This window comes from Columba livia, chromosome 28 (assembly GCF_036013475.1).
Source record: "Columba livia isolate bColLiv1 breed racing homer chromosome 28, bColLiv1.pat.W.v2, whole genome shotgun sequence".
Classification (NCBI taxonomy): domain Eukaryota; kingdom Metazoa; phylum Chordata; class Aves; order Columbiformes; family Columbidae; genus Columba; species Columba livia.
The window spans coordinates 193,090-209,745 of NC_088629.1; the positions used below are offsets into that span (position 1 = coordinate 193,090).

Consider the following 16,656-nt stretch of genomic DNA (forward strand, 5'->3'; position numbering starts at 1 on the left):
TTCTGTCAACACCGAAAGGTGACACCATCAGACAGGAATAATGATGGGCAAAACATGTCTCAGTAAGGCAAACAAATTCTATACCTGAACACGCCTTTCAGTTCAGACAGACAAGGCAGGGGTAGGTGGCCCAGATATTCAACAGCATGAAAATGGAGAGGGAGACTAGAACATGTACCTCTAATGCCTACTGTTGAACACAAACCTTTGGGGATTCAACAATGAACTCTGCCACCCATAACCTCACTAATAACTGCTTGCTGCTGCCACATGTGTAGCACCAGTGCCCACTTTCAGGCACGGAAGAAGTCTCAGTCAGGAAGTCATGTGCAGCTTCTAATGAGATCCATCCCACACGTTAGTCACCCATGACTGATTTCCAGGCATCTTCATCCAGCTCTATCAGTTGTGTTAGTCATTCAAAAATTGTCTTTCTTCTCTCCCTCTCTGCCGTGAGCATCGCACTAGGAGTAGTAATGACAGACGGGAGCAAGCAGCTCTGAAAACCCCAGAGGAAGTGCCAGGAGGGATCTGTTGGTTTATGTCCATCATTCTTCCCTTGTGTGTAGGAAAATGTGTTGCAAAAGCCCTGACACACTGTTCTCCTATGCACCTCTGGTTAGTTCTGAGCATTGCTAAGATTCTCCTGTATATTTACAACAAATTAGCAACATTTGGTCCATGTCAACCTTGGGATCATTAAAACTCCTGGTAAATCAGGCATGAGTGAGGGATGTTAAGATATGGGACGATTTTTTTTTCCATTAGCACCTTCTGTTCCTCTACACCCATGGAAGCCGTATCTGTCATCTCTCTGTGCATCATAAATCTGTAATGGAGGCAGGGCTGAATATGACCCCAGAAGGCGTAACACTGAGGAATACTCAAGGAGGCTTGAACTACCTTTTCCATGTTTCAGTTGAAACATTTTCTCTGTTCTTTCCTTGGAAACAGGGATCCATCCCCTGTCACAGCTTCAGCAAGCCAAGCCCAGTGTTTGTAAATAAGAAGTTTTATTTGCTTCAGTGAAAAGCTACATGAAAATGCAAGAAAAAAAATAAGGGGAAAGGTTTCTAATTTCTTGATAGTATAAAATGTTTCCTTCCACTTTTAGGGAATGAAAGTAGGGAAGGATAGAAGCAAAACCTGAAAACACAGACTGCCAAAGACAGACCTGCTGCCCCTCCCGGGAGCCAGGATGCAACACACAGACCTTCCCACCCCACTCAGATTTATGGAGATCTCTCCTGGTGACCACAGACAAAACCATCATCAGGAAACACCTAAACTTTGTGCAAATATGTTCTGCTAACTCCAGAATGGATCTGAGCCACCTCTCAAATCTGAGTTCAGTTGCAGGATCTTTTCCCAGGGCCGGGACAAATGAATTATTAATAAATTAGCCAGTTATTACCAAAATAATCGGGTGTGCCTCACAGTGTAAACAATAAATCCCCCGCACTTGAAAGAGGATGCATCTCTCACAGACTTTGACTGAAGTCCAGGTGTACGGAGGTGTCAGTGGAGCAGGTTCTGGTTGTGAAAGATTCTGGTCATCAAGTTAATCTGTTGTCATCAGCTCCTGGGGCTGATTTCTGAAACCATATAAAAGCCTCCCTTTCGGGAGGCTCTTTACCCTGAGTGGCTTCTTCTTCCCTACCTCCAACAGCAGAAGACATTAGGTAAGTCCATCTATGCATGTTTAGCTGTACAGGTGGGGGTTTCTGGTTCTTTATTCTTGGAAGACAGGGTGTTTTTTTCTTTAGTTTGTTTCTCCAGTAACAGTTTCAGCCCATGTTCCCTGGCAATTTCACCTCCATATGAGTGAAGGCCATGTTATGTTATTTGGCGGCATTCTGAAGCTCCAGACGGTGACTTGCTGACTCTTTGGACCAACAAATCCTTGTCAACTCTAATAATTTTTTCCAAATGATAAGAATCCTTGTGGATAACTATTGGGTATCGATGCCAAAGGATGGCATCCACCAGCGCCTTGTTTGACATCTGTTGATCACCACAGTCTCCTGGATCTCCAGGGCTCTGAGTTTCACTTCTTTGTATAAAATCATATCATCATTCAGCAGGAAGACAGTTCACCTGCACCTACAGCCAGAGACACAGCTCCTGCTCTGAGTCTCTTAATGAACCAAGCAGAGATATGGCTGCTGCCAGAAAGGATTGCTATCCAATTATTTTCTCTTTCAAAACCATTTATAATACAGAAATGTTGCTGGCTTTTAGCTCCTCTTTGAGTTTTAAATATTGCTCTGAGGTTCTCCTTGAACTAAATATGCTTTCATTACATTTTGTATTGCTTCTTAGTTTGTCTAAGTTGAAATGTTCAGAAAACGGTGAACAGAAAGAAAGAAGGAGAACTCCCACTGTTTCTGTGCCATCCCGCCCCCTATTTCTATAGCCGTTTACCTCTTTGGATCACAACTTTGTTAGGATGATGCTTAATCCTTACACTCATTCATGCTTATATACAGTTATGCCTTGAGGCCTCAGCAGAGATGCTGAACTCCATAGAGACTAACTGTGACAGGCGCCCAGAAAAGCACTATGAGGCAGCTGCATCAAACTGGAGTCACCAGCACAAATTTGGCCTGAACAGCAGAACTATAATATCCAGAAAGGAGAACTGTGTAGGGCTTAAAATAACTAAAATGTCACCTTGGTTTTCTTCCAGGCTTAGCAAAGATGTCTTCCCACCAGCAGAAACAGCAGCAGCAAATCCCTCCACAGTGCCAGGAAAAATGTCCTCCAAAGTGTGTGGAGCAAAGCCAGGCCCCAAAAGGACAAGCCAAGTGTCCTGTGAAGAGCATCCCACAGCAGCAGCAGCAGCAATGCCCAAAGCAGAAGTAGCACCAGCACCACTGGCCACAAAAGTGCCATGAAAGATGCAAATACTTATTTCCAAGCTCTCTTGTCTGCTGGCTCAGCCAGAATAGCTAGAAATTTGCAGCATGCCTTCTTTGTTCGCAAGCAGAAATTACTTTACAAAAAGATGTGATTCATTAACTTGGATTTATTCATCCTCTAATATAAAAAATCTTATTGGATCATTTTCTTCTGATCTTTAATTCATTACCCACTATAATAAAATTACAGTCAACCTTATTACTTGCTTCCTGCTTTTTTTTTTTTCTTCACTAGTGTCATTCATTCTCCTTTTCTTTCTTTTAGTATGTGAAGAATCACCTTTAAACATACTCTTGTATATAAGACACACATACGCAGGGTGCCATGCACATTTGCCTTCCAGATTTCCCAAGGATTTATTTGTCCATATATTGATTAAAGGCAGATCTAGAAACCTACATCTATTAATATGATGACCAAATAGACCAGAAATGCAAAATGCCTAGAGCAAACAGGACACAAAGTGATCACAATTTCTATAAAGACCATTTAAATACAGGGTCCTTTGGGGCAGAGTGGCTCCCCGGGTGTCAAAACTGTCTCAGGATCAAGATGCTTCCATTCTTGGGGCAATCTTGCCAGTTGTTTTCATCCTGCACTAGAGCAAACGGAGAAAACATAGTTTTCTGCAAGGTATAATATTCTGAACTATATTCTTGTGGGCCTAGCAAAGCAGTTAATTGTGATTTTGAGTCTCAGATATAGTATAATTGTTGAGAGGAAAATAATATTTGGAAATTTTTAACACTGAAAGGTTTTGCTTGCTCAGGATGAATAGTTTTGGTTTTAAACAAATCAGAAACAGGATTCATAATATATCAGTTTCTCAATGGGAAATACTGGCTCGGCTAATTGATTTCCAGTCAGCTGTATGGCAGAGGAGGAAAATTATCATACGTACAGAAGCTGTTGAGTGATACGGTATTGCTGTGGCAGCCAGACGTAAGCTTGCTCTGCAGACCAGAAGCTGTGTGTCGCAGTGTGGTTCTGTGCTCAGACGGTGAGGTTGGGTGTATCTAACACCCATCTAACAGGTACACAGCCAAACCAGTGTGATTACATCACTCCTGGCTCATCTGAAGTGTGGGAAAAACTCGTGTGTTGGTGCTTGCAACCTGCCTCATAGCTATGCCCATGCCTTACGTCTGCTGAAGGTCACAGAGTGGCTGTGAATATTACTAAATTAGGCAGACTGACCATAGGGATGGTGCGGTGTGAGCTGATGGCACATGCCAAGCTCCGGGATGGGGTGTCTCACTGAGAGGTGTTCCAGTGCAAGTGGTGTTCCAGTGCAATTAGTATTTCAGGGTTATTGGCCAGCCCATGGACTGACACAGTGCGAGGACTCCTGCAGGTTCTCTAACTCAGGGGCCTGGGGGAGCAGCAGACCCCGGGTCCCTGCAAGCACCCAAGTTTCTGCGTCCTGATTTGAGTCTAAAATATTACCGACTGTTGTAAGCTGAGTGTCCTTTTTAGCTTTTAAGCACAAGCTATTAAAAATCTCCACAACCTGGTATTCAACGTCATTTTTATTGTTGAATTTCACAGTGAAATAAATCCTAGATGCAACATCAGCCTAAAATAATTAGAGATCAGTAGCAAATAAACGGGCAACAACACTGTGTGATGAAACATGTTGCAGGGTGTAACTGAGACAGCACTGTGTATGATTTTTTCCTTACCCTGTCTAACAGATGTAAGCCACGCCTGAGGTTAATCTATTTCAAAACATGTCTGGGTTGGATTTAATTAGGTATATATTTATTTCCATAGAGTCTCAGCTCAAGCTGTTCTTCTACTCATCCTAGAAAATCCAAAGTGAGCTGTCAGAGGAAAGCGCTACCAGTTCAGCTAAGCAGGTAATTAAGGAGTGATGGCTCTTTCGGAAAAATCTGCTTCCTCTAGCCCAATGGATTTTTTAATTGCATAAAATATTCAAAATTATGGATTCATGATTCAGAAAGTCTTGTTATTATTGACCAGAACCCCTTAGCAGCAGGTTCTGCACAAACCTCAAATCCTATTATTAATAGGCAAACCCCCTAAATGCAAGGTGGGAGATGGGATTTGCGTACAGGGAGCTGGGGAGGAAAGCATGAAAACCAGGAGGCTCTGTGCAGGTTTGGATGATGAGCTCTATGTCCCTAATTGCTTTCGGGTTAGGTTTGCATATTTAGTGTACTGAACCCTGACTCAAGCATGCCATCATGCTTTTGGGGCTTTAAAAGCCAGGAGGATGATTGGGAGAGGGCAGAAATTCAGGCTGCTGGAAAGCTGAACACACATGCCTGCGACACCACTTGAAGCGTTATGATCTATTGACAGTCCCGACATGTCAGCGTATGGGTGTTAGTATAGGATAACGCTAGCATTAGCTGCAGGGGGGGAGCTGTGCTTCCGAACAGAAATTCTGCAGTGAATAAAAAGGGTGTTGGAAAATGACCTCTGATTGTGAGACACGGGGAGAAGAGGTCTGGGTTTTCAATCTTCTCTCTTCAGGGCTTCCTTTGTCACCTGGAAGTTACTTCTGCTTTGGTGGCCACTGGTTGGACTGCTTCACCTGCTGCTGCTCGATGGGAGGACGCTTCTCTGGAAGGGAGCACTTCTCTTGCTCAGGGCAGGGAGCAGGGACCGGCACGGGGGTCTCCTTGCACTCCTGCTTCTCTGGAGGGGGTGGGGCGGGCACAGGGATCTCCTTGCACTCCTGCTTCTCCTGGGGACATTGTGCAGGTTCAGGGCTTGGAACAGGGACTGGCACAGGGATCTCCTTGCACTGCTGCTTTTCTTGGGTGCTTGGTGTGGGTTCAGGGTCCACAACAGGGACCGGCACGGGGATCTGCTTGCACTCCTGCTTCTCCTGGGGACATTGTGAAGGTTCAGGGCAAGGAACAGGGATTTGCACAGGGGTCTCCTTGCAGTGCTGCTTCTCTTGGGCACACACTGCAGCCTCCGAGCAGGTAACAGGAACTGGCACAGGAATCTCCTTGCTCTCGGGCTTCTCAAGCACACATGGAGCTTGTTCAGAGCAGGAAACAGGAATTGTCACAGGCAGCTCTATACACAACGATTTATCTTCGGGAACAGGCTCAGGGTCTGATGCAGGCGGGAAAGCTGGCGGTACTTTGCATTGCTGTTGCTTCTGCTGCTCCTGGGGTGGGTGCTCGGGTACTATGACCACTGGTGTTTCTCCCTTGCCTGGTTCCACCTCCGGTGTTTGCAATGGCACCGCTTTTTCTGGGCCTGGTACCACTACTGCTGGGACTGATCCTGGGCAAGGTGTTTGATCTTGGACTTCAGGTTGTTGCTGTGGACATGGGACCGGCTCAGCAGGTGGCACAGGCTCTTGGCTTTGCTTTGGAACTGTTTTGCTCAAGCCAGGTGGGAGGCTGATTTCCTGCTTGATTTGTGTTTGATTCAGAGACATCTTTGCAGGAAACAAGATTATCTGAAAGAAATGTCAGAGCGTTATTGTGTCTGCTAAACAAACTACATTGGGATAAGGGTGAAAAAAATTTAAGATACATGAATCAGCTGCAAAAGCAAAGTTCTCTTAATTTCCCTTGGATTCCCAAGGCAGATTGGCTTAGAAAGAATTATTAGTTGCTCTTTCTTTTTCATCCTGTCTTTCAGCTCCCGCTCTAACTCTGTCTTATCTTGTTTCTCCTTTCTGTTACATGATGTGGCACAGCCGAGTCAGGTCTACCTGAGGCAGAGGCACTCCTTTGAACCTGGAGCTGATATACACTTCAGAGATGTTCCTCCTGTTGCTTAGCTCTTAGCTCTTCCCAATGTGCTATCTCCCTCTCATTCCTGTCCTGGGGAACTGGTGATAGGAGCTGGCAGATAACAGATGTTCTGCTTTGATAGCAGTTTCAGAAAGTCAAAACAGCAATAAAAAATCATGAATGCTGAAGACAAATATTTAAAAACGTTTGGTGTATTGAAAAGTACAAAAATATAAATCTGGGCCACACAGGATATATTACGCTGACAAAAGAGAAACACTCCATTTGATTTTTCCCCTTTTAAAATTATTTCCAGATATTACTTGACATTAGATACTTGAAGTTCTAAGGCCTCAAGGTGGACCTCACCAGTAAGGTGACATCTTTCTATAGTACTAGTAGTCTTTACACTACCAAGAGGCCAACTCCTCCTCTTGTTCAAGTTTCACTATGACATGGATGACATAATGGACTGAGGTTACCTGTGGCACAATTCTTCCAGCTGTCACGGAAAGAATCAGCAGTGGCAATGTGTCCCTGTTTCTGCATTATAATAGCCACTAATAATGCAAATAGCTTGCATGAATCAGAATAATCAGGCTGGATTTCTTCTCCCAAGGCCAGTAACATGGAATAGGCCAAATGGGTTTTCCTAACAATTCATGAAACTGCCTCTCTTTTGTGGGCTGTTGAAGGCAGGCACCGGGCTCAGCTGGACTGGTGCTGTGTCTTTAGTAAACTGTGTCGCTGTTTTTCTAAAGTCTCAGTCTAAGGGCACAAATAAAAGGTTAGAGCCACAGAAGTGCTGGCTGGAAGGGGTGTTTTTAAGTCCCCTCAAAGCAGGCCTAGCACCAACACAGATCACTCTCCCTTCCCCATGTTGCCTATCCCGCTCCGCACATCTTCAGCGCAAATTCATTCCTCTCTTCCACATCCTGATAGGCCCTCCAGACCAGTGTCACTTGTCTCTTGCAAAAATATCCCTGTTATAAATAGCAGAATCACAGAAAAATTGGTTTGGAAGGAGCCTTAGGAGACCATTTGGACTTTCTCCTTCTCTGAAGGAAGGGTCACTTATACTTAAACCAACATAATTTTATCTAATCTCCTCTTCAGAAAGGATCTAATTTAACACAACTATACCCTGATTTACACTCAATCTAAATTTGCATAGCAGAGATACTCCAAGACTGCTTGTCCTACCTCAATGCTCACGATTTATCTTCTTTGCAGGAATCTTCTCCATATTCAAAGGTATCAAATAAAACACTTATTTTAAAAGTTTGCCTGCATTAACCAAGCAATAAAACTATACACATCACAAAAAAGTATCAGTATTCTTCAACTTACCCAACCAGTCGACAGGGAGAAGCACAGAGTCGAGTGGATGGTGGAGCACGGAGATTTGAGAACTTTTATATGGTTTCAAAGCCCTGCCTTCTGGGGATGAGTCTTCCTAGGCAATGAGCTCATTCTTTCACAACTACCGTTGTGCAGTTCCTCCACAGGCTTGTTTTACACGTAGGCATTGTGAAGAGGTGGCTTTTGGTGCAGAATGTGTTTTAATCCCCTTTCTGACTCAGCTGATTCTAAAAAAACCTTCTGTGTGAAAAAAGGTCATGCCCTCAGGTTAACACATTCACTGCAGACCCCACAGAGATCACGGTTCTTTGTGTGGTGTCCAGCATCATGGTTCCCCTTCAACCCCTGCATGAGTCATTTCACAGCAGCTAATGCTCCCACTGCTTAGGATGTCTCTGTGGTTTAAGACAAGGGGGCTAATCTGTACTTCTTGCACCTGCTTTTTGTCCAGAAATTCTCTGAAGTCACTTTCTTGTGATTCTATCACTTCATGATGGATGCTCGGATTTCTGTTCTTTTTTTCCCATGAAGATCTTCATAGATTTCATTAATTTTTCACTTCAGGACAAATCGTTTTCAACGCAACTTATTTTCCATGGTAGAGAAGATGCAGTTCCCAGCTATCCAAATGTGACACAAGAGGGAAATTAGTTTATCTCCATGTGAAAAATAAAGGAATTTTTAAAATAGTATGCAAGATTTATCACACCCAAATTGAATGGGAGCACTGGTCTCAATTAGGTGCCAGAATGACATTTGAAGAGATGTTTCAATCTACATGTGAAATAAAAGGAGCGTGTTGCATATACAGTTTATTCTCTAAGTATTAGTCCACTTAAAAAAGTTTGTTGAGTGAAAATAGCTCACTGATTGTTATCCTCAAAATATCAGCGACCTCTCAGGATACAAGTCGAACACTCCTCACTTCTGATGGTAGGATTATTTTCAGCAGTGGAAATGAGGCATCCCACACAAAGGTGAATTTCATCATATTTGGTTGTGTTGGGACTATTTTTGTCCCGTCTCCACCATTTTACCAGTGCTATCAGGGCACGCACTCCAGATGCAATCATTGCAACAGGCTGAGCTGGTGTCCGTCACTGGCTGTGATTCCTGGGCTGCAAATGTAAGAAGGAGTTTCTACCTGTGGTGTAACTTCCTCTGTTAATAATAATTTGGGAACTGACAGACAGAACACCTGAATTTTAGACCACATCATCTTCTTCTATAGCGTGACTTCATCCATGCATCTTCCTCTCTTATCTTACTGCAAGTGGGGCCCTGCCTTGCTGCCTTCCTGCCTGGCTCTGGAAGTCGCTTAGTTTTAGTTGCAAGCCTTTGCTAGTGAGGGTAACATCCCAGCCCAAGACCAAACCCTGATTCAGGCCTCACTTTGCCTTCTGCATCTGCTGCTATTCTGGTACAAATCACAGCTCAGATCGTTGCAGCTCTGCTGAAGGCAGGAACTAGGACACTTTCCAGCAGTGGAGAACCTGCCTGTCTGCTTTCTAGGCAGCATCATGCTTTGTGGTTATCAAAATAGCCCTTCTGCTGAGATTTGCTCCTCGAATATAGCCCTTCAAAGCAGGAAGATAGGTGGAATAAGCTCAGAGTCAGAAAAAAGGGGGTTTTATCTTTGCACTTGCTGGCCTGGAGAGGACAGAGGAACTGGGTTTGAAAGGAGGCTCTGCATATCTTGATATAAAATATGCATTTGAGAAAAGTGAATGTGCACGTTCAGGCCAGAGTTTCAGTAACTTTTGTTATGTCCATCCATTAGATCACCTGAGAGAAACTAAGCACGTAGCACTTGTGGAGCAGTGTCAAGACAAAGACTGTTACAGGCCATACAGTCATGGCTCTGTGTTGAGAAAGCACTGAGGTTTCTGGAGTACATAGCCAGTTTGGGTATCAAATCTCCGGCCTCAACTTGCAACAAGGAATGATTCAAGAAAATCACTTTCCATGGCTGGAAGGGAGACGACCTGAACCTTGTCTAGAGATCAGAAGGTGGGGCCATCCTGACATTAAACATTGGTTTGGATCCAGGTCTGGAGACGCTCAGGAAGGTCACTTCACCTCCATGTCAGCAACCTCAGCAGAAAAATTATGGTAATTATCATTGAAGAGTCTCTGAAGTCAGCCCATGGAAAGGGAGTGAATGTTTTTCCCGTAGTAGAGGTGTAATTGCTTTCCCCTTCCATGTGAATTGCACAAAAACTATTTTTAGAGGCAAATGCTGTATGCAGTGAAACCTGCCTTGCTAAAATGTTTGAGAAACTACCGGAGAAACGTGCACCAAGTAAGGTGGCTCTACAGGGAACGTGGAGCTAAGCAGCTCCTCATCTCTCACCTGGTGGAGCGCAGCTCAGCTCCCAGTTGATACTGAAGTTGTGCCACTAATTCCAGGGAACAAAACACTAGAAGTGAGAAAAATACTGGCCTGAGTCCATCCTTCTTCCTAGAGGGAAAATGCTGTTCCATCTTCCACATGGCTTGGGTAGGTCCTGTACTGGTATCTGCTCGTCAGTGGCTTTGCAAATCCTGATTAGGTAATTAAGTCCCCAAGAGTCTAAGATGCTCTAGGAGGTATGCAGCAGTTGTGCTAGCAGTTCAGAATGGAGGTCTGCAGCCATCTGCTTTATCTTGTTTATCGCTGAGATGAGTGTCTCAATATCTCTAGGGGTCCTGAAGCTGTATTCCTTCAGTCTGAAAAAAGGGATCAACTTTTTTAGAAGTGAAGACCACGGCAGCCCAGGATGTGGCATATTCACTGTGATTCTCACCTCATGTCCACATGAGCGCTCTTTGCACTTTCGTTGTACAGCACTTTGAACCTTTGTGCACAGAGAAATGATCTGAGGAAACTATTGCACTCCTGGATTTCAAGTCTTGGTGTGATTCACAAGTCACTGAACTGGATCTTCCAAGACATGGCTCACTTAATTAGACACCATTTTGTTGACACCCCATCTTGTTCTTTATTATTGTGTCTGTCATCATTTTAGGGTGGATATCTTGATTAACTCATCTCACAAGACAAAAGACATAATTACCTGTTACTGAATTTCCTAGTATCGGTCTGTCTGCCTGTATGTCCAGTCACTAAAGCATCTGTAGACTCCATCTTTTCTCCTAAATGCTGTGATATCCAAGTACTGGATATCAAGTATACATGCTTTTATATATATATTTATTCATTTTAATGTGTTTTTTTTTCCTGCTTGTTACTTCACGAGTGATTCCTCTTCATTTTTGCCACAGTAGAGCACCTGAGCTTCCCTGGAACCAGACGGGTTCTTTCTAGACCTACATCAATGGATTAGTTTAACAGCTCTTAAGAGATGTACACGGCTGAATCACTGAGTTAAGACTGTGACTCTGCATTCATAGTTATAATACATCTTCCATAAATTCACCAGCCTCCACCTTGTTACGTATTTTGATTCTGATTTTCTGATTTGGGAAGAGCCTCCCTGCACTGCTTCTTGAAAATCATCTCCTGATTCCCAGCCTAAATTTATTCCTAACTTCTGCAGAATTACTGTGCTTCTTGTGTAAAACAGATTGCCCCATCGAAAACCCATTGGGCACAACAGGGACACTTTCCAGTCAGCCATCACATCAAAGAGCCTAATTCTCTGTTGCTTCATTCCTGCACTTGAACTCAGGAATGGACTTGTTGGAGTTTAGCTCTGTCGTCAGCCTTTTCTAGCCCATACACCAGGACGTGCAATTGTAAAGTAGACAGCCTGAAGGTCACCCTGGCTTTGTACTCATCTTTGCAGCACTGCTGATGGAGAACAGAGACCAGTCGGGGTGCTTTGCCGTGTTTCAGGCTTCCCTGCACTCTTGGAAGGGGATAAAATATCACCTCACTGGGGTATGGTGGACAGGTAGATGTCTGGTGCAACCGGGAGCTTCTTGTGACATCACTTACATTTGGGTTAAGGTTACTATATGCTCCTAATAAGTAAAAAAAGGGCTTCAGTGTCCCTGAGATTCAGGCCCCACGTTTTTAATTTGTGTGCATTTTCTGCCTGTGCTATTTTTGTTTTATTTCTGGCAGGACTGAAGGCATAGAGCTTTAGAGTGCAGCATTTGGAAAACATCAGAATAAGCACAAGCATTCGTGCTTCAAGTGTGGCCAGCACAACAGACTTCTGCTGCTAAAACAGAAGATGCCTAAGAATGGGGAGTTTTATCTCCTACAGGTCAGGAAAGAACACCTGTTTCTGCAAACTCTGTAGTTCTGTAGCTGTGAAAAAATGTGCACTATGTACAGCACAGGCCATTCTCTCTGGGAGGTAGGGCTCCTGGGGTATATAAGGACCTCTCTGACTCTGAAGTCTCTTGCATTGTCTCTGCATTGCTGCTTTGCTTTGCTGGCAGGTTGGGTAAGTTTTATTCTGATTAATCAATTAAAAACTGTTAGTTAGGATTGCCATAATATGACTTATTGCGGGATTATAGTTTGGTGACAGCAATTATGTACTCTTCCATTTGCAAATAGAATTAATTGAGATTAAATTTCAGGAGCTGAAGGCTCTAGAAATTAAATTGTTTCTTCTCCAACTATTTCTGCATCTGTGTAATGCCACAGATTAACAGAGATAATCTTAGTTATATCTATGCCATTCCCGAGACTTTGATGGCATCACATCATTGTACAAGGTGATTAGAGGAAGACACTCAGGCACAGAGGACTTGGAGATTATACAAACACACCTGACATTATATCCTAGAACTGCACTATTAGGTGAATTGCTATGGAAAGAGGAAATCATAAAAGCTTAGTATGCTCTGAGCATCTGATTTAATAACATGTACTGGCTGACAGAACAAACTCCTTGGGAAGGAAAATGAAAGGAGAAATCCCTGAGTAGCAGGAAAGATTTTGAGGAACCTCACAGCCTTGCATGAATGCCGTGTCTGACAAGACGGATTCTGACCCAACCTTGGTGTCCTCAGAGGTGTTTGGGCTGCACACCGATACTAACACAGCTGAGTGCTGGAAGAGGATCGTCTGACAAGGTCTGAGCAATGAAAGGCACATTGAGCAGGTGAATATGCAGGGGGATGATAGCATGGGAGGGGTTTCAGGCTCAAGAGAGAGACTTATCTTGGATCTTCTCCATTCCATTGTTCTGAGTTAGTCATTAAAATCATAACAATCCTGAACTCTCACAGTTTGCTTCCTTCTAACACTTGTGTGTGGATTAGGGTGAAGCTATCAGTGCTTCTAATAGAAAAGTGCTACTTTTGCTGCTGCTTTTCTTTCCTCTGTTGGTTTGTTGTTTTATATACAGAAGAGGTTCAAAAACTTCAGATATTTTTTTTCCTATTACATTTTCCTCAGTTCCTGGCTTGTGAGAAGGAAGTCCTCCCAGCTAGACCAGCAGCAGTGCAAGCAAACAGCCCCCTGCCACCTGCGGTAAGCAAAGATGTGCCAGAGCCAGCACCAGCTGCCCAGCAGCGGCAGAGGCAGGTGTGGCAACAGCCGAAAAGAAAAGAAACCTGAGGAGCAGCTAGAGATGGAGCTTTTTACATCAAAATCAGAAGCCAAGCCATGCTCACCAAGGTACCACAAACTCTCATTTCTGTGCCACACCTGGAACAACAGCAAAACCAAAGCCAAGTCAACGGCCTCCCAAACCAAAGAAGCTCCTGCATATATGAAGTGATGACAAAATATGGGGCATGCCATGTTAACTTCACTTTCTCATTGCTGGTGTGATAGAGGCTTCACTAGACATAGTTCACAGCTTCAGCTTCTGCACCCGGGCGCCTTGGTGACCACATGCTGCTTCCTCATTCAGAGCAGAGGTGCTGGCAGTCCCTGAACTGCGCTGCTGCAGGTTTTGTGCCTTTGAATTAATGACTGCTGCTGCTGCGGAGGGTACAGTGTGGCTGTGATCAAGCTTGGAGCTCATACCTCAGCACCCAGGTTTCTTCTCCCATTGGAAGCCCAGCTGATAGATGGTCTAGCTAATGGATATGGGTAATGGGCAGAGAGAAAGCTGTATCAGTGTTGACACCCTACGGCTCAGCTTAAGTATTAAAAGTCACCAGGGCTATTACGTAGTAAGATTTTCTATAGAGACTAACCTCCACTGAGCCTGGTAGCAAACAGAACAAAGAGGTTTGTGGGGCTACTAATTGCAGAACAGCAAGAGTTCATTAAGTAATAAAACACTTTTAAAATGAAGCAAGAAGGAGCCCAAGTAAGAAGCATTTAATTCTAATGAATAATGGGGTGAGGATTTTGCCTTTGGTGGTGTTAAATCACTGAAAGAGCAAGACTGCAAATTTACTGCTTGCTGGGCTAATAATATGTTAAGTTTTATTATCTACAGCCTGTATGCTGCTTTCTAATTACAAGTCTGATATAATAAAAGTGTGATCTCTGCTTATTCTCACATGTTTCCTTTATTCTCCACCCTGCACACACCTTACTGCCCTGCAGTGATTGACGGAACGGACTCAGTCTCCTGTGAAACACGTGTACACATGAGCAGCTGGAATAAGGCACTCTGGCTTTTACAGCAGTGGAAACAGGAGGCTGTGGTTGGACTGCAGCGTGCATTGGCAACTCAGCTTTAACTCCACGCCAATGCCTTGGTGCAATAGGACCATTCACATACTAGGGTCCTCTGACACAAAGGCTGTGTCTAGTTCACAGGTTGCTAGTTTAAACTGTTTGCCTGGAGAGGGAGGGCATCTAAAGACAGTTTTGCAGCTACCAGTGTCTGGTTCTGCAAGGCTTTGCAGGAGATGGTTGCATGTCAAATGCTGCCCTCTAGTGGCTCGTAGAGCTTGGAGGAAATGTCCGTGCCCTGTGAGTCTAGAGGATGTGAAACTGACCTCTTGGAGAGGGGCTGGAGGAGCCACAGAAATTATCCACCACCTCTCTGGCCAACCTGCTGCAGTATTTTACCATCCTCATTGTAAAAAAAACAAACATATCTTCTTTGTGTCCAGCCTGAATCTCCTCCTCTTCAGTTTAAAACCATCACCCCTTGTCCTATAGCAACAGGTCCTGCCAAAGAGTCTGTCCCCATCTTCCTTATAAGCCCCTTTCAAGTACAGAAAAGCCACACTAAGGTCTCCCTGGACCCTTCTCTTCTCCAGCTGAACACCCCAGCTCTCTCAATCTGTCCTCCCAGCAGAGCTGTTCCAGCCTCAGATCATTCCTGTAGCTCCTCTGGCCCCTCTCCAAGAGATCAATGCCTTTCCTGTGCTGAGGGCTCCAAAGCTGGATGCAGCACTCCAGGTGGGGTCCCACCAGAGCAGAGGGGCAGAATGCCCTCCCTCGACCTGCTGGCCATGCTGCCAGTGATGCAGCCCAGGATGTGGTTGCCATCTGGGCTGCAAGCACACACTGTCAGCCCATGTCCAATCTTTCACCCACCAGCACCCCCAAGTCCTTCTTCACAGGGCTGCCAGTCCCTTCATCCCCAGCCTGTCTTGGAGAGACTGGAGAAAATGGCCATTCCAGCCCCACGTGGGTACTTCTCCAAGGCAGATCTAGTTCTTCAAAGGAGGACTCTCTCACTTGGCTTGTCTATCACGGCCTAATACACCTAGTGTCCTCCACTATGCACCAGTTTTAGTGCTTAACAACTCCCCACTGTGGTTCCCTCCTGCTTTACAGCTCTTTGCATAGTTTAATGATATTCTTTTGTAACCATTAATAGAGTAAGGCTGGTTTTACACCACAAGAGGTTTCAACTTGATATCCCAGATTGCGCCTAGCCAGTTTACCTTGTTCTGTCTGTCTTCTTTTTTGACTGGCTTGTTCTTTTGTCAGATTTCTAATTCTGGAGCAGGCAGGGAGCTTTGCATTCCTGGTGCATTGGCTCATGCTCCAAAATGGCTGCACTGTGACGGTGCTCCCTTGCATTCCTGACTTATTAAAGGGAAGGTGGTGGATTCCTTAATGTCTCACCTGGTGTCTCCTCCGGGATGTTTTTCAGCTTCCCTCTTCGTACTTCTCCATGTCACAGCCCTGTCTTTTCCCGCCTTTGTCTCGTGCTGTTTTCCAGGTTGAGTCAGGCACATTAAAAAAACGTAGGACCTGACAACCACAGCAGGGCAGGCCTGGCTTGTGGGGAGAAGCTGGACACTACCAGGATATGCACAGATGATGATGACAACCGAAGCACACATTTTTTGACAGGCATTGTCATGTGAAAGTGAGACACTCATTAAATTGTTACATAGTGAAAGTCTACAAAATTGCTCTGTTGCTAAAGTTAAAATGGAGCCTAATTGGCATTCTGGGGTTTTTCTTTCTTTCAATCTGTAGTTTTGGAGTGTACTGATTAAGATGGTTTAGACATATAGTCTTACCGATATCACTGGGTATTAACATGAAAAACAAATTATTGTTGTGATCAGATAATTAAAATTCACCTGGGCTTTCAATAAATTAGGCAAGCTCTCGTTCTGGTCAAGACCACGGTTGGCAACAGTACGAGACAGCGGCAACAGGTGAGAGTCTAACTAGCAAAAGGTAACAAGCTCTACACCCCGGTGGGCGAGTTACGGCCCCGCTGCTGCAGCGCAGCGTGGGTGCCGCCCACCCGCGGCACAAGCCGATCGCTCCTTCCCGCGCCTGGTGGGCAGCGATGGGCTGCCCCACCCG

General features: G+C 44.6%; 1 protein-coding gene and 1 long non-coding RNA gene across 2 annotated transcripts; one reads left to right on the forward strand and one right to left on the reverse strand.

Moving 5' to 3' along the window:
* Positions 1-4,433: 4,433 nt before the first annotated feature.
* On the reverse strand, positions 4,434-8,624 carry LOC106146037 (uncharacterized). Its single transcript, XM_013371428.2, has 2 exons — positions 7,998-8,624; positions 4,434-6,367 (listed from the first exon to the last, which is right to left on the reverse strand). Exon 2 carries the CDS (start codon positions 6,344-6,346, stop codon positions 5,444-5,446), a length of 903 nt encoding a protein of 300 aa, XP_013226882.2. The 5' UTR covers positions 6,347-6,367; positions 7,998-8,624; the 3' UTR covers positions 4,434-5,443.
* A 145-nt stretch (positions 8,625-8,769) lies between these two features.
* LOC135576525 (uncharacterized) lies at positions 8,770-14,425 on the forward strand. Its single transcript, XR_010468320.1, has 3 exons — positions 8,770-11,905; positions 12,079-12,223; positions 13,369-14,425. It is a non-coding gene; the product is annotated as an uncharacterized LOC135576525 (long non-coding RNA).
* Positions 14,426-16,656: the final 2,231 nt, after the last annotated feature.

What these genes read in the sequence shown, in the direction of transcription:
- LOC106146037 (XM_013371428.2), bottom strand. Translation starts at nt 6,346, where the DNA reads ATGTCTCTGAATCAAACACAAATCAAGCAGGAAATCAGCCTCCCACCT.